This window comes from Stenella coeruleoalba (genome assembly GCF_951394435.1).
Source record: "Stenella coeruleoalba genome assembly, chromosome: 1".
Classification (NCBI taxonomy): domain Eukaryota; kingdom Metazoa; phylum Chordata; class Mammalia; order Artiodactyla; family Delphinidae; genus Stenella; species Stenella coeruleoalba.
This window is the reverse complement of record NC_137169.1, coordinates 13570721-13593724: the sequence shown is the minus strand read 5'-3', so window position 1 is coordinate 13593724 and position 23004 is coordinate 13570721. Positions and strand designations below refer to the sequence as shown.

General features: G+C 54.9%; 1 protein-coding gene across 1 annotated transcript in view; it reads right to left on the bottom strand.

Moving 5' to 3' along the window:
• The window catches only part of IGSF21 (immunoglobin superfamily member 21), a gene marked incomplete at both ends in the record, with an annotated part of 243056 nt that extends 224233 nt beyond the window's left edge, over nucleotides 1-18823 (bottom strand). The window contains one exon of the mRNA XM_079930265.1: nucleotides 18754-18823. Within this exon, the coding sequence (XP_079786391.1) occupies nucleotides 18754-18823 (70 nt within the window). The remainder of the gene's footprint in view (nucleotides 1-18753) is intronic.
• Between the last annotated feature and the right edge of the window lie 4181 nt (nucleotides 18824-23004).

Here is a 23004-nt window from a genome sequence, read left to right as displayed (position 1 = left end):
GCCAGCTCTGAGATTTTCACCTCTGAGTCCCAGCCTCCTTGACTGCAAAATGGAGAACGCCACGGGACCCACCTCCTAGGGATGTGCAAGAATTAAGGGAGAACAAGTCAAGAATGTACCGAACACAGTCCCTGGCCTCCTGCTTCCTTGGGGCCTTTGTCCCAGGCCTGGAGGGGGTGCCATTACCATGGGCCAGCTGAGTTCACAGCACTGGTGTCAGGGAATGGCAGGTGGTCATTCCTAATGCTGGGGAGCAGGGTCCAGGGGAGACCCCATCAGAAGAAGTTAGCTACAGACATGCAGCCCGGTCAGGAGATGCCAACGTCGGAGCTCAGTGAGACTTTCCCTGCTTCTTTTCTTCTCCCTTTTCAGCTCAGAAGCCACCTCCTCCAAGAAGCCTTCCTGGACCACGCAACCTAGAGAAGCTGCTCTGTCCCTGAGCCCCTGACTATCCCATAGCCCCGCGTTCTCCTCACAATACGGCATCATCCAGAGTCAGGCTATTTACCTATGTGTTTGTTCCTGCCTCGCCCACCAGGATGTCAGTCCCATGAGGCCTAAGCTCTTGACTGTCCCATTCACATTGTCTCCCTGGGCACGTAGTAGGAGATCAAAAAGTATCTGATAAATGACTAGCAAGTTCTCCATTAGTATTAGCTAATAATAATGATGATGATAAGCAAGGTTCTCACTTCCCTCTCCCCTCCAATGAAGAGCTGATTAATGCCCTCTCTCCTTTAGTGGGGGATCCTATTAAAAAAACCCATTGCTACTGTGTATTCAGTGTCTACTACGTGTCAGTTGAGAAGCTGAGGCTCAGAGCAGTGACACGCCTTGCCCCAGATGACACATCTGGCGGGTGACTCAGCGGCCATTCAGCACCAGGTGGGCCACGCATTCGAAGCATTCTACCCGGCCCCCTGATAGGGCACAGCACGTCCCACCAGGAGGGAAGCGGAGAGCTGCTTCTCTACCAAAAATATCTGGACGCCAGTGTTTTCCTGCTGGAAGCCCGACAGCCTGCTGAGAGCGAGGCATTCCCTCCGGTCGCTGGTGGCTATAACATGAGCAGCCTGGGGAGGAAAGCCAGCCTGATCTTGGATGTGCACGGTCGCACAGAGAGCGTCAAGAACGCAGGACCAGGTGCATCTCCCTTTGGACTCGTTCCTCTCTGAACCAATTCCCCCTAGCGGTAGCTGCAGGACCAGATGGGGTGAGGGATGTGTGAACACACGGAATTATCATTCTAAATCCCCAAGTCTGCCTTTACCTGCAGGACAGCCCGGCTGGGGGCCCCGCTCTGTGAGGGAAGGAGGTGGCAGCCGTCTGCCTCCCCGGGCCGTGAGAGGTGGTGGTTTGGAGGGAGAGGAAGCCCCAGGACTGCGCCTGGCAGATGGGCCAGCAGAAGCCAGCGCGGGTGCTTTTAATAAAACATAACGAGGTGTGGGATCATTAAATGTTTCGTCTAATTCCAGGCTCCCGTGGGGGTGGGGTAGACCAGTTGGGCTGGCAAAGGAGAAAGGTTTATAGGGGGTACCCTGAGGCTGTCTGGGGGCCGGGGCAGGCACAAGTTGCGGGGGCAACAGGACCCAAGCCTCTGGGCCAGGGCCGGGGTGGGCGTGGGGCTTTCTCACAGGCCTCCCTTCCAGCTTGGAAAGAGGCGGAAATCAGAGGCTTTTCTCCCAGAAATGGTCCCCTCCTGCTGGGGACCTGGTATAAGCCACTGGCCCCTCTGGGCCTCAGTTTCCCCGTACGTAGCATGAAATGAGGGTTGAATTTAACAGAAAAACGCTAGAACCTCCTCTACTAGCCCTGAGGAGGTCCATACTTCCTCCCCATCGTGCAATCCACTCATTTTCAAATTCCTTCAGAGTAAAGCTGGAGTAGAAGCCAGTCTGGAAAAGAGGCAAAGCAGAGCCCCTGGATCGAGCTGGGGACAAGGGCCCCTGAACCATTACCTTGACTCACATTCTGGCTGCCCAAAGTGGTATGGGGGGTACGTCCATGGGAAACTGGGGTTCTAAGGAGCACAGTTTGAAAACCATGGGTCTGCCACATCCTGCCTCAACTCCCCCATCTCCAAGGCCCAGCTCATGTCTCAGAACTTCACTGGAGGCCTCCCTGATCATGAAACTGCCCTGGTCACTACCAACCGTTTCCCAGCTCTTGCCATCCTAACATTCACTGTGGCCAGTGATTATGCTTCTTTACTTGTTTCCAGCCAGTGCACAGGGTCTGAGACATAGTAGCTGCTCAGTGATAGGGCCCCTCCCACACATCTGCACTTGGCCAGCACACTTACCGGGCCCTATTCTTCTTCATAGCAGCTATTACTTCCTCTTGTTATGTATTCATGTATGGACTCTGGAAGGTAAGCTCCAGGAGGGCAGGCTTTATCTTTATCTGTTTCTATTCACCACCATATCTCTAGTGCCTAGCACACCATCTGGAACGTGGTAAGTGTCCAGTTTGTCAGATGAATGAAAGGATGGGTGAATGGATGGAAGGATGGATGGATAGATAGATGGATATATGGCCAAAAAATATAGGGCCAAAGAAAGAAGGAATGAATTCTCCCTTTCTTCCCTGAGTGGGTATGAGTCTGCCAGGCATAATAGGTTCAGTCAGAGCTCAAAATGTCTTTGAGCTGAATCTCCAATGACGCTATAAGCACTGGAAAGGCAACTCTATCCTTCTTCCAGATCCCGCAGCATCCACACGGGCTCTTAGCAGTTCCATAAACACTTACCGATGCCCGCTCTGTGCCAGAACTACACCAGGCACAGGAAGCACGGAGATGAGTTACAAATGGCCTCTGTGCCCCGTGGTGCTGTGAACAGAGTAGGTGCACAGAAAATGTTCGTTGAATAAATGAGGTCTAAAGTGAGACCTGAATGATGAATAGGACTTAGTCCGAAGAAGGAAGTAGTTTCCAGCCAAGGGAATGACAAGTACAAAGGCCCTGGGGCATCTAGGAGTACCAAGTTTTTAGTGCTGAGGTCCTATGTGGCAGGAGGGTTAGGCTTTTTTTTTTTTTTTTTTTTTTGCGGTACACGGGCCTCTCACTGTTGTGGCCTCTACCGTTGCGGAGCACAGGTTCCGGACGCGCCGGCCCAGCGGCCATGGCTCACGGGCCCAGCCGCTCCGCGGCATGTGGGATCCTCCTGGACCGGGGCACGAACCCGTGTCCCCTGCATCGGCAGGCGGACTCTCAACCACTGTGCCACCAGGGAAGCCCGAGGGTTAGGCTTTTTGTCCAGATTCATGTTCTCCCAAATGGTTCCCCACAGGTGGCACCCAGTGCTCTTCCCAGAACTCTGTGCACAATAGGTCCCCTCTGAGGTCATGCTTTCTGGGGAATGAGAGGGAGCGGTGATGAGCCATAGCCCCTCCCATTGCCATGAATATCTCCCTGGCCACCTCCACGCCCACCGAACCCCACACTCATCTGCTCGGACCCACACACTGCACTAATTTAACCACTGCAAATACCTCTTCTGTCTCCTTTCCAAGGGAAATAACATTATTTAAGTAAAGCCCTTTAAATTTTAAAGAGCTGGGTTGGACTTCCCTGGTGGCGCAGTGGTTAAGAATTTGCCTGCCAGTGTAGGGACACGGGTTCGAGCCCTCGTCCAGGAAGATCCTACATGCCGCGGAGCAACTAAGCCCGTGTGCCACAACTACTGAAGCCCGCGTGCCTAGAACCTGTGCTCCGCAATAAGACAAGCCACCACAATGAGAAGCCCGCACACCGCAACGAAGAGTAGCCCCCTCTCACCACAACTAGAAAAAGCCCGCGCTCAGCAACATAGACCCGACGCAGCCAAAAATAAATAAATGAATAAAATTTAAAAAATAATAAATTAAATAAATAAATAAAGAGCTGGGCTGTGTGCTCTCTGCGGGAAGCTTTTAGCAGCATGCTGGAAAGAAAGAATAATAACGAGGCCAGAGACAACAGAGGAGAGCTGAGCTGCCACCCAGTGACTGCCCAGGCAGGGGGCCCAGGGCCAGATCCCGCTGCTGCTGGAGCCCCTGACCCCCTCCCCCAGAGGCACGTAGGAGCACGTAGGAGGTCCAGAGAGTCCCAGAATCACAAAAGGTCAAGTTGGAAGGGATCTCCGGCAGAGAAGCAAGAAGGCAGAGAGGACAGAAAGCAGTTAAAGTGTGAGACATCCTACGTTCAAAGCTCAACCACTTAGTAGCTGTGCAAACCTGAGCAAGTGGCTTAACCTCTCTGATGATATAGGACTTTCCCTAACACCTCAGTGGATTAGTCATCCCCTCTTCTACGTTCCCATAAGGACTTGGTAGCTATTTCAATTTTAGAATTTTCAATATTATTCCATAATTTATTTGTTCGCCTGCCTATCTGCCCCAGGAGACTGTGGACTCCCTGAGGACAGGCACTGGGTCTCATTTGCACCTTAGTGCCAGCCCTGGCACAGGGCGCAACTCAGAGCAGGTGCTCAGTAAACGGCTGCTGAATGGAACTGAAATGAGGCCGAGTTTGTGCTCCAAGGAAATGAGTGGCTATTGGAGCATCCTCGTCACAGACAGCTGCTCTTAGCAACACTGCCTGGAGGCAGGACGCTTCATCCCAAAGGTGGGAATCTGGAGGCATCAAATATGTCTTAAAGGAAGTATTTTGGACCTAGACGACAGTACTCTCCTTCCCAATCTTATTATCCATCCAAGAATCTTAGAACTGGGTCGTCCAGACTCACTCCTTTGTTTTATGGACCTAAGACTCAGAGGAGTGGGGGAGGGTAAGCGCGTGATGCTGCAAGTTGATGGAGGAGTTGAAATCAGATCCGGTTTGGTGCCCTTTCCACCAAACTGATGTTTTCTACAGTCGCTTGCAGGATGAGGCCAAGTGGCACAGAGAAGCTTTTTTAAAAATTCAAATGGTCACATGTTTAATGTGAATTAAGAAAAAATATGTCTACTCAGTACAACAAGCCTATACACTATTCCTTTGTAAAATACAAATGAAAATAGAGGGAATCAGTTTAAATTTGATTTTAAGAAAATCATGATGTAAGAAATAACCTGGGTGGGATGTAGATAAAGTCATGAAGGAGGTGACTGAAGTTTGCCCTGTGCCCCAGGGCACGTTCAGAGCTGGTAACCAGAAAGCACCACTCCACCACCCCGGGACATGAGCATGGCGGGCAACAAAAGCTCCCCGAGACCCAAGCCCGGACCAAGGAGTGGCCCAACATTACTACGATGGATGCCCCGCAGCCCGCATATAGGGGAGGTCCAGCCTGCAGGACACGGTCCCATATTCGACTGGAAACGAGTCTCATCTAAGTTCATGTGAACAGTCAGGTAGATGGAAAGGCGGCTGAACAAAGGAACGTCACCTCCACCAACTTGGACACTGAGACCCGAGGGGGCTGTTGGAGGTTTTCCTAAGGAATATTGACCTCCAGTAAGCGATGGATCCCCCCCTCCAAAGGAGCATGCTGTCACTCAGTCAGTAGGCAGGGCTGAGACCGACCTGCAGGGGGACAGGGCTGTAGCAGGGCTGGGGGAAGATGGCAGTGTCGACAGACGGCACGCGGGCAAGGGGCAGGGGCACTCTGTCTCACCCAGAGCACTTCAGAGAATAAATAAGCCGGGGACGAAATTGCCGCTGGTATTTGTCACAGCTATTTCAGCAAAGCACCGAATGTATAAGCGTCTCGAATTTCAACTGGCAAAATTAGGCCTCATCAAAGTCAATCTGAACAGTCAAGGTAGATGGAAAAAAGGGCCGGACAAAGGAAAATAGAGGGACACGAGGACAGTCCCCTGAGCCAACTGAGAAGCTGGGAGCCAAAGGGGCTGTTGGTGGCCGTTTTCCCAGGAAACAGTCACTCCATTTAGAAGCCGGCGCCCGCACAGCACCCCCCCCCACCCCCGCCGCAGACTCCAGCGACTTGCTGAGAAGGTCCCTCGAAATGTAGAATTGGCACTCTCAGCTTTCAGACGAAGGATAAAGGTCTGATGATCCAAAGGGCTAACTTACTCACTGTTAACTCCCTTCTACCCCACCTGCAAGGGAGGAAGCAGCGTCTGGCAAGAAGAGCTAAGACTTGGAGAGCACCTGCCTGTCCCCTTGGGTTCATGATGGGTGTGGACCAGACTGCACATGGTAAGAGCCAGTGGGGATGGCAGGAAGGATTACCTAAATGGATCTAAGAAGAAAGAACCTCTCTGTGGGAAATGGGGTGGAAAATAGACCGGGGAACGAGGCATCGGTATGCCCTGGGGTGGAGTAATCAATCGGTGCGATGGACCAGGGGACAGGAACGTGTGGGGACATTGAAGAGTCTTGAGCAGAGACAACACATCACAATGGTCAATACCAGCAGTGGAGGGTGCAGGCGTTTCCTCTCTGCAAACTGCAACGTTCTCCCAAAGTTACCTGTCCCTTCAAGTTCACGTGCCCCTGAAAGGCCAGTTCCGCGTTCGTAAAGCCCCGTACTCATATGTTACATTTTGGCTCAGGAAAATCTAGCATCTAGCACAGGATGGGGCATAAGGCAGGCATTTTAGTACCGTGATTGTTATTAATATAAGTAGTGACCAATTATTTATTAGCATCACACGTCATCTGTTTCCATCATCTTAGCAACTCTGTTGGGTATGTAGCGCAACGTCCATTTTCTAGACAGGGAAACTGAGGCTGAGCTTAGCAGGATGGTGTTATATCTCTGCTGTTTGCTCCCCAGCTCACTCTTTTCCCTTCTCCACCCGTTCTGTGCCTAGGAGCCCAATTGCATGGGCTTCCAACTGAGTTTGGTCAATGGGCAGCATCAGCAAGAGACCCAAAGGCAGGAGGAGGATGAAATTGAGGTATTTCTTCCTCCAGCTCCCTGCCAGGTCCCCAAGAGTTGGCTGCATCCCTCTACCCAGAGCCACAGTCCTGCACGCAGCCCTCTTCACACAGCCCTCTCTCCAGTTGCTACAGGTGGTAGTAACTCCCCACTGTTCTTGGCCCCAAGGGCTGCCCTCCCTAAACCCTAAAGCCAGTAGTCCCTTTAATAAGCCCTTCATGGACCCCCCAGGCTGAGCTAGGTGTTTCCTGCTGGAACCTGCTTGGTACGGAAAGAAAGAAAGTGTCCCCAGATTACAGAGCTTACAAACAGTGGCACTGAAACCCCAGCCCTCCTCTGCCTCCAAAGCCCATGTCATTCCATCTGAACTGCGGTTTCTCAGCCACAGACGTTCACACCCGCAGCTGCCCAGATTGGCCACATCTGCACGCCACCTGCTCCACTATGCACTTAACATTTTTCTTTAACTTGACTCATTTTTTTACTTAAATAAGCCATTTGAAAAAGAGAGAGTGAATTTAAATCACTGCCCCAAATGGCAAACCAGTCTCACTTGCCTTAAACAGAGGATGACTGAAAAAGAATTATAATGAAAACAAAACACTGTTATTAAAACTTTTACTCCCTCTGGCTCGCTGCAGGCATGTTGCCCCGCACCTGTTTTTGTTGCAAAGAGAGATTAGCAAGCGAAGGGGCGTTAAAGACAGGATGGCATCAGCCTGAGGCTTTCTCCTTGGCATAACTAGGAGGACAGCATGAGAAAGGAACAGGGAAGACCCTCCCTCTCTGTGATCCCTTGGTATTTATTGCCCGTGGGGAGGCCCCACCTAAAGAGGAACATCGTCCTAGACGTGCACTGTCCAATAGAGCTTTCCACAGTGATGGAGACGTCTTACCCGCAGCTGTGCTGCCCAATACCGGAGCCACCTGCCCCGTGTGGCTGTTGAGCCCGTGAAATGTGGCTGGTGTGGCTGAAAAACTGAATTCTGTTTCATTCGGTTAAATAAAAGCCGAGACACCTTGCTGAGTTTTAACGTAAATGTCAGTTGTCACACACAGCTCCATGTTGAACACAGCTCTGGATTGTAAGCCCCATGAGGGCAAGAACTCGCCTATTCATTCTCCTCTGGATTTCTAGAGCAGCACGGTGCTTGATTGCCAAGAGCATTCAATTAATTCTCGACGCACCAGTGGATGAATCAGTAATTGAATGAATGAATGAACTGTACTGCTTCTTGCAACAAGAAACTTCTCTCTGCATTCAGACTGTCCTGGGAACCACTAGCTCTTCCTGGTTAAGTAACTCTATTCCTCCCCATCCGGTTGCTCTCCTCCCTCCAGGCTCCTCAGTGGGGAGACAGGCTTAGGAACTCGACTTCCAACATGCCTCCTCCTCTCCAAGCTGAGCTCAGGTCCACTTCTCTGCTGCCACCGAGCAAACAAAGAAGCTTTTGTGGTGTGGTTGCTTTTGCTGCCCCCATCTCACTCCCTCCACCCCCAACTGGGATATTAGGTGCTTGGTGACAATTAGCAAGGTATCATCTGCTTCTGTAGAACCAGGCACCTGGCCTTGGGTTACGGTACGGCCTGAATACCCACCTGACAAAATCCTGCGCACTCCGGCACTGATCACCAGCTCTAGATGCGGATGCCACCCACCCTCTGGCCATGCCAGCCTCTGTCTTCATCCCTGCACTGCCCCCTCCCCATGCCCAGCCCTGCACGATGCCAGGGCAGCCAGTGATGGACGCCTTCCTTTGGGGCAGCATTAAGCAGCGGGGAGGAAGAGATGGTGCTCGGAAGATAATGGAGGCGCCAATGATTGGTGACAAACAGCCCCGCCGGAGGAGCGCTGAGTGCCTCTGCAGAAAGAGAAACAAAAGGGCAAAGGGAACAGCTCAGCTGCCTCTCTCCCTGGTGACTCCCAAGCTGCTTCTGTGATGTATGAGGCTGGGGGGTTGCTCTCCGCCGGAGTGCCGCCAAGATCCCCACCCAAGTCTGGGGCACCCTGATGCTCCCCACGCAAGGCGGAGGTGGGTCTGCCTGACTGAGCCCTGGGATGGCCCCCAGGACCTCGAGGGAGAAGACCTGCACCCCCCACCACCACCACGCGCACACACGTCACGCACGGTGTGGGCACCAACGGGAAAGTCACCCTCTCTGGCTTCAGTTTTCTCAGCTTTAAAATGGGGGAAGGATATGGTGCATTGAATCTCCCAGCTCCCTCCTGGCCCCAAGGCTCTGTAATTCCAAACCTGAGGACTCGCTCCATGTGGGAAACCTACAAGGTACCCTCCTCCTGGGCACTGGGGCTGAGTAAACACTTCTTCCTCTTCAGACTTGGGGGCATTCCAAATGTCATTACAACAGCAGCAGCCACTTTTCCCACACCTGCTGTGTGCTAGGTACCCTGCATACAGACCCCTCGTATTACGTGAATTTCCCCTGCCCAGCAGCCCCACCCCACGAAGCCACCATGATGAGTCGCGTGCTCAGCTGGAGACATCAAGGCTGAAAGCAACGAAGAGGTGATCGGAGTTCACACACTGGGTAAGTGGTGGAGGTGGGATCTGAACTCAGGCCAGACGCCGGAGCCCATGCCCCCTGGGGATGCAGATGCTTCTCCCCAGGAGAAGCTACCCCCATCGCACTTGGTTCAGGCTCAAGGTGGGACAGCTCCATTCCAGGCGGGGGTCTGGTCTTCCCTCCTTGCCAGGTCTGGACACTGTGGGGAGGTGGGTAGCGTCCAAATAACGGCGCTTCTGCCACGAGGCCATCGTCCCTTTGGGCGCCCCAGAGCGGTCATTCATAACACGACGGCGTGGCAAAGGGTTTCCGGTTTCAGGTGGCCCAGAAAAGCCAAATTCATCTTCCTAGAGCCCTGGTCTGGGAACGTCACTCCTCTCTCTTCAACTGCCCCCCGTAGCCCCCAGGCTCAAATCCAGACCCCTCGCCCTGGCGAGCAGGCCCTGGCCAACAGCTTCAACCTCATTCCCCGCTTCTCAGTGAGCACCTTATGCTCAAGTGAGGCCAGCTGCCTCTCTGTCTCCCATCCTCACACAGCCTGACAGCGTCCTCATTCCCCCCTCCAGGGCTTCGCACGTGCTGCTCTCCGGCCTGGGATTCCCTCCCTACCTCCCAAGATTGTTTCAATCCCTCAGAGCTTTCCCGGGCCACTCCCTTCAGTTTCCAAGGATTTATTCTTGGTATCCTCGTATAGGCCATTTATTATACGTAATCTTTTATTGTTCTCAAATGAGCCCGTGCTGTGTGGGGTGGCCAACGGGCCAAAACTCCTTAAGGGAGGCCTCTTCCAATCCAGAATGAGGTTGGCGCAGCTGGTCAATTAACACAAGTGACTGGATCCCTTGCCTTGACTCCAAAGTCAGCTTCCAGTGGGGGGAGAAGAAAGTGCGAGCTTACTGAGCCTCTCAGGGGGACCCCATGGCCAGCTGAGCCCATCCTGAGGGTCAGGAGGAAGGGAGGGGTCAAGACTGAGGGCTAGCTGCGTGCCAGGGGCTTTCATGTACCCATCTCATTTATCGCCACAACACCCTCTAGTTTCAAAAGACGGGGAAACCATGACTCAGAGAGGTAGTGACTTGCCCAAGTATATACTCTGCTAGGAAGTGGCTGGGCTAGGCTTTGAACCCAATTCACATAAAAACCAAAGTATATTAATGACCACCGAGTGGCTCTTCCACAGAGACAGTGAGTGAGGAAGGATGGGCAGGCCCAGCGGCATGCTGGTAAATGTTTAACAGCTAGCTCTGGGCTGGGGAGAGCTCTGATCTGCAGTGTTTGCTCATTCCGTGGTATAAATACTCCTGCCCTGGTCAATTTCAAGCCACCAATAAGGTAAACTCAGAGCTGGGGAGAGATGTGTAAATCGATGCCCGGGTGTGAATCCAGGTCTGTCCCTCACCAGCAGTGGGACTTTAGGCAAATCACATGACCTCTCTAAGCCTCATTCCTCATCTGTAAAATGGGGAGACTGTTATCTCCCAAACGGGACTTTCTGGGAGGCTTTAATATGACTTTGTGGGAACACGGCTAGCACGGGACTTAGCACAGAATAGTTGCCCCCTCCTTCCTTCCTTCCTTCCTTCCTTCCTCCCTTCCTTCCTTCCTTCCTCCCCCTTCTTTCTTCCTTCCTTCCCTCCTTCCCCAAACCCTGCACCCATCACCAAACAAGGAGAACCCAGAAGGAACAGGAAGCCCTTTAGTCTTCCCTCCACCTTCTACTGTTGGCTCATCCCCCAGACGCCAGCCGTGATGCCAGTTTGAGTGATGGTGGGCAGAGCTGGACAATGGACACATTCTCACACCAGAAAGGACTTCCAGAGGTGATTGAGCAGGGCCAGGAAACAGGCCCTGGGCTCAGTGTCTCGACCAAACCCCAGATTCAGGGGAGACATTATTCATTCATCAGTCAGTCAGTCATTCAACAAACACATCTTGAAGATTTGCTCAGAGCCAGGCCTTGTGCCAGAGCCAGTGGTGCAGGGATGCCTGCCCTCGAGAGCTCTCTGTTCAATGGGGAGACCAACCGATGACCATTTCCAGCCCCAGAGGAGGGTTGTTTTAACAGCACGTTGCCAAAGTGCTGCTGGCAGCACTCACAGGGGACACCCGAGTCAGCAGGGGTAGGGGTGTTGTGGAGGGCAAGAAGTGGGTGAGCAGAGACTTGGAGGGAGATGTACGGGGGAGTCAGGGGCTGTGCTGGCTGAGGGCAGATGTCTGCTCTCTGAGCCAGGAAAGGGCAGACGTGGGGGAGGAGGTGGAGGACATGAGGCTAAGGCCAGAAACCTCTGAGCAGAGGCCAAGTCTGCGGGGCAGAGAGGTGGCGGCTCCGGTCCCCAGGCCGTGTGACTGCAGCAGCAACCTCCCCTGTGGACCGGGGATGCAACACCCATCTGGGCAGCCGTGGAGGAGGGAGGAGGTCACATCAGCAAAATGGCTACACCAGCACTCAGCTCACAGGGCAAGCTTTCTGGTCAGTTTACTGGCCTGTGAGCTCATGGGGAGCTGAGCTGTCTCATTCCAAAAACCTAGGGGTGTGTGTGAATGAAACAGCGCAATGGGTCGGGGCGGGAAGGAAGGCTGAGCGTGCAGCGACAAAATCCAGATTCCAGTCCAGCCACTTCCTACCACCATCTTTCCATCGCCCTGAGGCTCAGTTTCCCTTTCACGTCTGATGTGAGAACTAAATGGAAGGATGGGCGTGGAAGCATCTCGTCCACGCTCAAGTACCACCAGCAGGTAGAGAGTTAGGAGGTCTGGAGTCAGAGTAGGCATCACTTTGATTATCTGAGAGTCTTCAAGAAAGACAGAATGTAGTTCCGGGAGCAGAAATTTACCAACAGGAAGTTCACCTGTGAATCCAGCCTAAATTTCACACGTCATAAGCCTTTGCGTACACTTTACTGTAGAGAGCCACACACCCAACACCTCTCCACGTACCCCAGCACCAGGACGCACATGTCTAAAGGCCAAAGATGCTCTATTCATCCAAACAACCCACCGTGAGCGGTTGTGGGTGAGCATCCGCCATGTGTTTTGTGGGGAAGAGCAGAACCAGACGGGGTCCCCGGCTTCACGGAGCTTCTAGTCTACTAGGGTGGGGGATGGGAGGGTCCCAGTGAGACTGGTTCTACCCCCGAATTTCACGGGGAGAAACAACTCGGGTCTTGGGTCTTGACTGCACCCGGTGTGGGTGTGGATGGGGGACAATGCGCCGAGCCTCCAGGGAAAGCCGGGGAGCAGGCAGGGGAATCAGTCACCCCCAGGCAGCAGGCCGTGAACCGTCCTCCAGGAGTTACCAAGAGCGGTAATCAGCAACTCTAAGGCTCATCGTGCCGAGGGAGGGTATCAAGTGGAGTCCTTCTCTATAAGAGGCAGAAATCAACTCCAGACAACTCAAGCCAAAAACAGTAACTGGTGGAACATTATGGGGAATTCATGGAACCCAAGGACAAACTGGGCCTGGTATTGGGAGGACCCACGCGGCATGAGCCAGAGCAGCTCTGACGTAACCATGGTTAATACTGCTAACAGTCATCTGAGCCCACAGGATTAAGCAAAGAGCTTTGTACGTCATGATTCGTTCCACCCTGTCAACACCCTGGGAGGAAGGTCCCATCATTATTAGCCCTGGGGAAACCAGAAAAGTACAGCGTCTTGGGGGCCCCCATTGATAAGGGGGACTTTCCAGTAGTTCTCTGTCTTCCTCTGTTCACTATTCAGCTTCCAGGGACTTTGTCAGATGGGCTCATCTTGGGGATGACTTAGCTGACTGTGCCAACCTACCAAGATGGAGTGCAGTTAGTACGGCGGTGAATAATTCCCCAGGGCAAATCTGACGTGTTGCCGGGAGAAGTAGGAATGGCTGGTGGACATGCTAAATGCCAGATTCCTTTCCTGGGTGTCACAATGTCCTTTCCTGCTCCTTTGGGCTGCTACTCTCTACACCTCTAGCTACGTACATACTGTATTTATTTGCTCCATCCATGGAATCTTGGCCAATAGGTCTCGGTGATCACGAGCCCCCTCTGCCACCGGACCTCACTGCAAGTGTCAAGGTGGGTTCCAGGATCTCACCCACCTGGTTCCTTCCCAGGAATTTCATCCTGAAGACAGACGTCTCTTAGGAATTAACGCCCCACGTTTCACCTCCACTGACATTTCTCATTTAAAGCGGGGACGCTTTGCACCCTCTTGCATATGGTAGAAGCCGCTGCATTCCTCCTTCCAGCGAAGAAAAAATAAATCCTTTCTCCTCTCCTCCAGGAGCAGCCGTGTCTTTGGATTGCTTCAGACCTGGGTTTGAAACTCCTGGTTCTTCCACTTAAAAAAGGTTCTGAGCCTCATTCATTATTTAAGAAAGAAAAGAAAGGAAGGAAGGGGGGAGGGAGAGAAAGAGAGAGGTATCTTGGGCCTCTTGTCCTCACCTGCAAAACATGGCTCATGACACCGCCTCATGGACTGTTTAGAGCATTTAATGCATAAAGGACGTCTAACAGGTGCGTGATAAATGGGAACTCTCCGTAATGTCACTCTTCTTTCTCTCAGTCTTCAACTAGACCCAAGAAAGACAGCCTTGAGTTGAGCTGGTCCCACCACACACAGTCCTACCTCCAGTTCTCTGCTCCCACGGATTTCCCTCCCTGGCGCATTAGCCCTTGGCTTATTTATGTTCTCCCTTTGCTTCAAGGTCTAGTTCAAGTTCTCCCTCCTCTCTGAAGCATTCCCTTTATACCTCCCAAATAATCACTCTTCCCCCGAGAACCTCCTGTAGAGGACATCAATCCACTTGGCATCTAGCAGGTATCAACAAATTTCCACCTGGATTTTCATTCATCTTTATGGGTACATGCCCGACCCCTCGCCCCACTGGAATGACGGTCACCGTCACAGGTCTTTCTCTTTTCAGATGTGCTCTGCCCACAACAGATGCCCATTCATTCTCTTGATGATGACGAGGGCTTTCAGGGACACGCCGTCTCCCATCTGTGCAGATGAACATACTGGACAATTTTATCTCACTGGGATTTGGGAAAGAGTAAGGCATCCGGACTGGGCATTGGACACACAACAACTGTCTGTGTGGCTGGAGCCGAGGAAGCGACTGAGACCCCTTCTCACCAGGAGACAGCAGAGCACAGAGGGAAAGAGACAGTCCTGGGTCTGAATCTCAGCTTGCCACTTACTGACTGGGTGGCCGTGGACAAGTCACTTAACCTCTCTGAGCCTCAGCTTCCCCATCTGGAAAATCACTTTAACTCTCAGGGTGGTTATTAAACAAGACAAGAAGAACAAGGCGCATGGCACCGTGCTGGCACAGAGTGGGAGCTCAGTCAGGGCTAAATAAATGAATTTCAAGGGGCCCGGGGATGGAGCAGAGGTGGACTGGGTGGCGAGCCAGGTTAGACGCCTCCATGGATCCCAGGAAACCCAGTTAACAGAACTAACCAGCCTCCTCTTTGTTTGGCTCTTTGGTCTCCGGCTTTGAAGTCACCACTGCTATAACCCAGAAACCCCAGCGCGTCACTTAATCGCCTTCCACCGCCCCTCTCCCACCGCCCCTCCCTCCAACTGTAGCAAGGTTCCGGTCTGGGTGAGACAGATGTTCTGAAAAGCTGGGGTAGCCAGGCCAATCTAAGGCATCACTGGTACCTTGCCAGCCCTTGCCCACACGCCCTGTCCAAGGAACACTGGAAGGGAAGAGGGAGCCTGGCGCTGGACCAGTCGGGACCCGGAAGGCTCCAGTACTCATGCCATTAACAAATCTTAAAACTCTGGGCCTCCGTTTCCTAATCTGTGAAAAGAAGAGCTTAAACCCATCTTGCAGTGGGCGAGGACTGTGCAGCAGTTAGCACGTGCTGGCCACACTACAGCTGATCCGTGTAATACTGGCTATTGAAAAAAAACACAAAAACACAGCTATGATACAAGGAGAGGAGCAATGTTAGATTGTTTAAGGGGACAGCTGCGGAAAGACCGTTCGATGCCGGGTCTCAGTACCCGCTTCCACCAGGGCAGCTGTCCTTTTGTGCCTATCATCTTGTCCAAGGCAACAGGTTTAGGGGGTGGTAATCAGTTCCTACACTAAAAGGGTTCTCCTGGTAAAAATTAGAAGTTTCAGAACCAATGAAGTAAGAGATCTTGGAGGTCGCTTTAAGCTCTAACATCCCCTGCACTTAAAAAGCAAAAACTAATTCAACCTCTCAGGAAAAACTCCAGTTTGCACCTTGGGTGGGAAGGGAGTGGGGTTTATTGCTGGCGGAGGGGCCAGGCTGGGGTCGGGGCGGCAAGGGGAGCGGGGGCGGAGCAGCCTGGCCCCGGCAGGGCCCTTAACTCCCCCGCCAGGGGCTGAGAGCAAGCCGGGCAGGGGCCTGAGCCCCGCCCCGCGCCCCCAGCGTCGGGTGGAGATGGTGAGCGAGCGAAAGCGCGTAAAGTCCTCACGCCAGCTTGTGCGTGCACAGCTCCCCTGCAGTCTCGGTGCTGCGGCTTCCTCGGCTCATCCGAGTCCGCCCCCGCATCCCACCCACCCGTTGACACGCGGCTGCCAAGAGAGAACTGGAAGGGCCTGTGGCTGGGGCCTTTGGCGCGTCCTAACTCGGCCTGCCCACTGCTAGCCTTCGCGGAGACTTCGCCACGGCCCAAAGAGGCAGGTCCATGAACCACTCTCTTCCCCTCGCCCCCAGGGCCCGGTGCCCTCTCTCTCCCAGGCCACCGCCCAGGCACGAGTGCATCACTGCCTTCACAGTAGTGCCCAGACCAGGTAAAATGGGAACTGAGGAGTTAAAAACCAAGCGGGTTTCTCCTCTTGGAGAGTCAAGATACTGGGGAGTGGAAGCAGGGGCAGGAACTTCCAGCCCAGCCAGTCCTGTGTGCAGCCGACTGCTCTCTCCTCCCAGTGCACAGACCCACCCCTCCACAAAGGTGAGCCCCTTGGCTCTGCGGCCCATAGGTACATAACCGGCGAGGGCGCACTGCCCGTGCCGCTCCCTAGTAGTGACCGCCATTGCCCCCCACTGGGCAGGCGTGTTTCTGAATGCCTGCCCTGGACTCTACCCTCCCCGCCCTCCGAAGCAGCCCCTGGCAGGGGGTCCGGCACAGCCAAGTGCCAGGTGCACGGCTCTCGGTCACGTCCAGGAAGGGCGCCCTCCCCCGGCAAGCCGGCCTGTTGCATCTCGTACAGACCCTTGTCGTGCTCCCACCCCTTCGTGGGCACGGATGTGGAGCGGGTAAGGAGGGATCCCACTCTCGAGCACTCTCATCTCTGCAGGGAATGGAGGGCTCCCCGGCTGCCCAGGACCCCTGCGCGCGCCCCACGCTCGGAAAGTTTCCCATCTGCGATCCGGATCAGCGCTCTTCCCTCACCCTGAGCAGCGGAGCTCAGAGGCCATGCCGGCTGCCCCCGGTCCAGAGGCGCTCACCCCCGGCGCCAGATCCCCCAGCCTCCAGCCAGTTGCAGAGGCGGGCCAGGGGAGTGGAGGCGCCAAGACGCCGGCTCAGCTCTCCGCAGCCCCGCAGCCCGAAGAACGCTGCTCTCGGGTTCTGGGGAAAATCGCAGGGTGGGGTCCTGACGGAGCGGGGTTTCCCACCAAAGCCTTTCCCATCAGTCGCCATCCTCACCCCTGCCGCGTCTCTCCGGTTCTGCGCATTCCGGGGGAAAGGGGTGCTCCCCTCCTCCCCCCAGCCATCCCCTCTCCCTTCAATGTCCAGGCGAGGGCTCCAGGTGCCTTTCAACAAAGCCCAGTGCCCTCTCCGTTGCGCTGGAACCGGGACACCACCCCCTCCCCGCCCCCATATAACCTTTCCCTCTAGAGGCATCCGAGGGAGGGAGCCGTCACCCCAAAGTTGGGGGGAGATTTTCATCACTTTGGAAGGTCTGTTGTTCCAAGGGTAAGGGGACAAAGTACAGGGCTTGCATTACTTCTGCTTTACACCAACCCCTCCCCGCTCTCTGCCAGCAGGACCACCATTCAGGCTCGAATTCTGCAGCTTCTCCCATCAACAGACCAAGCACTCTTCAAGGACCTCGGGGTAGACGGGGTGCGGTTATTTTAGGGGGGACACCCCTTCCCGGAAGGCACTCTCTCAGAGTTTGGCTAAGCACCTCCCGGTGGGGCAAGGCACACACACGGCAGAGGACAGAGACGTTTCCCCCACCTTCATCACCCAGTTGGGCTAGGGACTGAGACCCTACTGGTCACAATGGCTACGTTTTGGCACCCCGCATCCTCCTCCGCCTCCGCGGCAGAGCCAGGATGTAACTCCAGACGGGCTGGTTCTGGGCATCCAGGTTTGGTACTAGGCTTAGGGGGTAATCGCGGACGCGCACCCTCTAGTCTCCGCGCCCACGGCTCTTCGCCGGTCCAGCCTCCCTCCCGCCCAGCTCGTAGCGAATGTGTTGGCTCGCTGCCCGAAAGGTGCCGGGGTCGCCAGGTTGGACTGCTGCGACACTTAAGACCCACCAGGCGGCGGCGCCGGGCTGGAAGCATCGAGGCTTCGGCGAACCCTGGACCCTGGAGCTGCGGAGGCACCAATCACTCTCTCTAGGGACCTCCTTCCAATGGGTCCAGCCCAGCCGGGACCAAGTCCATGCGGGACGCACACACACCGCTGCTCAGACCTTCTCAGCCCCCGGACGCGTCCATGCCTCCCTCCACACTAGAACCACACACTCCACTGCACGCACACACACTCCTGGCCCACGAAGCAACACAACCCCCGCATGCCTGCACCTCCACACATCCCAGAGACGTACACTCCTGCTCAAGTGTCACACTCCCACCTCCTATGCACACACGCCCCGTGCCCCCCCCAACAGAAATACAGCCACTCCCTGTCACACATCCCTAAAGGGACCCATACACTTGGGACACGCGTGCAACGCAGCACCTCACACACTCATCCACCCTGTAACACGCTCACACATGCGATGACACAAGCTCACACACTTCACACCCTCACCGAGAAGCTGGCACCCGCTCACACCCCCAAACACTGGCTCACACGCTTTCTCACACACACACCTCTGTGTAACTGACATGGACACTCAAACACCCCTCCAGACACTCACTCGCTCACACACCATCACACACACTCACATCTCCAAATGCACTCCGGCAGCCTCTCCACACACAGCTCCCTCCCGGACACCCTCACACTGAGACGCAACAAAGACACACGCTCATACACACGCGCACACGCACACCCTGGCACAGACCCACGAGCGCTCTCTTCAAAGGAGACATCCTCCCTCCCTCGTCAAGCAGATCACCTCTGCAGACCCCCACGCCGGGAGCGGGGCTCGGACCCGGAGCCTCTCGGGAGCGACCCTGGCCCGCGCCCGCCGCCAGCTGCCCGCCCCCGCGCGCATCCCCAGCCAGGCTCCGGCCCGCGCCCGCTCACTCACCGCGCGCCAGGTCCAGGATCGCTGGGAGCAGCAGGCAGGCGCAGCCGCGGAGGCTCGGGGCGGCTCGCATGGTGGCCGGCAGCTGGCGGCGGCGGCGAGGCGGCGGAGGCGGCGGCGGCGGCGGCGGCGGCGGGGCCCCTAGCCATGGGCTCAGGCGCGCTCCTGCCTCCGGCCGCCGGCCGAGCCAGTGGCGGGCAGCACGGGGCGCCGCGGGGGCGCCCCCATGCCTTCGCGGCCGGGCCGCCCGGGAGCCGGGCTAGACTAGGCTCGGCCTCTGCCGGGCGCCGCGACCCTCGCGCTCGGGGCGACCTCCGGGCGCGCCGCAGCTCCCGGATCCTTGGCTCCGCGCGGTGTCCACCGAAGCCCGGAGTCGGATCGGCGGCAGCGCCGGAGTTTGGAGCCGAATCGCGCTCTCTCCGCCTCGCGCTCGCCTCTCCCGGCTGCGCGAGCGCCCCTCCCCTCGCCCTCCCTCCGTCCCTCCCCCTCTCCCCGCCCTCCACTCGCCGCTCTCTCGGCTGTATTATACAGACTTTTCTTTAATCCTTTCTGCGCTGTACGGTTCTCGTCCGCTAAGCCGATTTATTGCAGGGAGAAGGAGAGCCTCCCACCTCCCGTCCCCCTCCCCCTCCTAGCCATCTTCCACCCCTCCCCCTCCCCCGCCCCTCTTCCCCCCAGGTTCCCCTCCTCACTCACAACTCGCTTGCAGCCCGTAGCTCGGTAACCCTCCCCCAGCTGACCGAGCACCCCTGCCCTCCAGGCCAAGCTCCATCTGATCCCGCTTCACCTAATCCCGTCCCTGGGACACCCTCGCCTGCGCGCCGACCCCCAGCCTGGTGGAGGGAGGCAGCCTCCCCCTTGAAAGCGAGGCCATCCGTGGAGCCAAACAGGCAGGGTGTGGCACGGGAGCAGTGGTCTTACCCCCTATTAAGGATTAGGGGCATCGGTGTTCTGAAACTTCCAAATTATGGCTGCCCTCCCCCAGGCACACATGGAAATGGGATATATTTTGTTCTTTCTTCCAAGAATAGCCACATTCCTGGACCCAGGCAGAAATGGGTAAGGAGCTGCGTGTTTCACCCTTTGGGCAGACCCGATTCCTCTTCTCCCTGGGCCTGAGGATTGGGGTTTGGGACTTGTGTCTTATCATTATCCTCCCACCGACACACACACGCGCGCGCGCACACACACACCAACCATTGAGCCTCAGGTCTGGCTGTGAGCCCTGGGAGGGGAGAGGTACTCCAGCCCTGGGAGTGGTCAGGGGTGACGTTAGATGGGGAAGTTCAGAGCACGGAATTTCACTCCATGGCATTCTAAGGAGAATCCCCAGCTTCTCTATCTATGTCAGGTTGCTGCGTCAGGCTGTCACTCTGTTTACCTAAATGGACAGTAGGTACAAAGCCAGTTCCATCTCCAGCAGCCCTTTGAAGGGGTGTGGGGAATGGAGTGGGCAGTGGGTGGCTGCTAGGCTGTCTCTTGGTCAGCCTTGTGCAGAGATGCCCCATGGCAGGGAGCTGGTCCCGCCAGATGCCCTCTCCGAGCCTCACCACATCACCTCCCGGGGCTGCTCTGCTGCAGCTCATGCCCGCCCACCCCAGGGAAGGAGCGATTTGCATTTCTGAAGATCTGAAAGCACACATTCACCTGACAGGCTTTAGAACGATCCTCTCAGTAAAATAATAATAATGATCCTAATAAACCCTTATAAATGGGTGTTTGATTACAGTTTGTCCCTACGTGGTTTGTGGGTTTTTTTTTTTTTTGAATCAGACTAATTGGCTGAAGTTGATTAGGCTGGATACGGCTTGAACACTGGAGTCTTAGACCCTTTCTTCTCCCTCCGCCTGGCTGTTCTTTGCTCCCTCTTACCCCCACCCACCTAGGTCCACCCTTCTCCAAGCTGCTGAGGGTCAGCTTGAGGTCACCTCTCCCCCTCAACTTCTTTTTGGGCTGCCCCAGCTGTGCCATGGGACACAGTCTCTGACTGCCTCTTCTCTGCCCCTCCCCCTCCCCACCTCTGGCCCAGAACAAAGCCAACAGAATCCAAATGCATCGCAGGTGCTAAGCCCTCTGTGCCAGGGCCTTCCCTGCTGGGAAGCAGCCTCCAGCTGGGAAGACCCTCATGTTGGTCTGAGCTCCTCAGGTCAATGCCAGGCACCCCTGTATGGGCGTTCCTGCTCTGTAAGCCCAGCTGCAAATCAGAGTGCAGCCAGGCAGGTGGACAGGTAACAGTTCGCCAGGTGAAATCCTGCATATGTGAGGCTTACTGTCTGTACTCACTGTAGCCCAGCTGTTACCCAGGAGAGCCAGGGATCAGGTAGGATTCCAGGGCCTTTCTTGGTGACACTTCCTCCTAGTCTGGGTCCACACCACCAGCTGGGAAAGGGACCCCTGCGGGGAGCACCGGAAAGGCAACCGTCAGTCACCTCCATTATGCCAGCTGCGAATGACACCTGGCAAGAGGCCGGCAAGGAGGAAAGGAGACCTGATATCGAGAAGAGGCTTCTTCCTAGGGCCAAGGATTGGGCTGGGGAATGGGGTGGGGCATTGGAGACCTCAGTTAACCCTCCTGCACCCCAAGACTTACGAATCTCTCTTTTAATATCACCCCGTATTATAATTATTGGTCCTCCTAGCCAGTGCCTGACACATAGTAGGCGCTCAATAAATAATTGTTGGGAGAATGAATGAATGAATGAGAGCAGGGCACTTTGTGGTGTCCACTCCATCCCTCAGCTCCTAGCACAAGGCTGGCACCTGGCAGGTGCTAGCATGCATCCTGTGGCCGTGAACCTTTGCAGAGAATAAACAGCCCCCTAGATCACATGTTCCAAGAGAGGACAATCCTGCCCAGGTGCACACTGGTTTCCCCAAAGGGGCTCAGCTGCAAAGTGCATGTTTATTACCATATGGTAATTGTTCTTAGTAATACTGCTGCCTCTGCACACCCTCTCCTGGGGGCATACACTCCTCCAGCTCCTGTTTCACAAAACACAGCTTTGGAGGCTATTCTCTTGCTTCAGAGAAAGGTATATACGCAGCATTGAGAGGCATGGTTAGCAGAGGGCACAGGGTGACCTAGACAAGGGAAAAGTCACTCAGGGCAGCCACAGGCTTTTGATTTGCTTAACGTCACTCTGCGCCTGTCTCCTAATGTATCAACCGCCAGCAGCAGGGCATCCACTCTGCAGTCCTGGCACTGAGACCCATGAGTCACGGCGGGACATGCCTCTTCCTGGGGCACCGGCTGCGTGGGAGCCCTGGACCTCCCCTGTGGCTGATGGCTGGAGGTGTGGCTGTCTGCCCGCAGCCTCCCTCTGTCCATGGTGCTGAGCTAGGATCTCCCAACAGAGGGCACTATAGCACAAAGCAAATTTCTCTTCTCCTCACCCTAGGGAACAACCCCAGAGGTCAAAGGGGCCCTGGGGTCCTCTGTGACCTCTAGTTTGTTTATTCCCAAGAGAGGGAAAGGGTATGGCATAGTATTCCCTCCCACAGCCTGGCTTCCAAAGGGATGGGTTCTGTTGGTTGGAGTAGGACCTCCTATGGGGTTGGATAATGATGCTAAGAGTAGTAAGCCTTTGTGAAAGCGCTTCTCCTATGCCAGGCACTGATCAAATACAAAATGTGAATAGAATCAGTGAATCTTCACAATAGTGTATGGTGTGAGTATTATCGTTATTTCTATTTTACAGATGAGAAAACAGAGGCACAGAGAGGCTAAGCAACTTGCCCAGTACAACACAGTAATAGGGCCAGATTTAAACCCACAAAAAGTGCAGAGCCAGAGGTCTTAAATACCCTTCCAGGCCAAGATACACACAGGCACACACATGCCCTGGAAGCCAGTATTTCAATGGGAAATGAGTTAAAAACAAAATTTTCATAAGCCCAGTGTGCTCCACCTCTCTCATCTCATTTAATTCTCATAAGAGCCCCCTGTGGCAGCTTTATCTAAGCCCAATTTATAGATAAGTAAACTGAGTCTAAGAGAAGTGAGAAGAATTACCCAAAGTGACAAAGGTAGAGGAATGTTGTATTCTGAGGACAGGAACCTAGTGTGGGCTTTCCCCAGGCTCTGCCCCAGAGAGCCACGCATTCTCCCTCTCTCCCTCTCTCTCTCTCTCTCATTCTCTCTCTCTCTCACACACACACACACACACACACACACACACACACACACACACACACACTCACACACTCACTCGTGCAGTCCTCTGGCTCCTTCTTACCTTACCCTCTGCCTCTGCG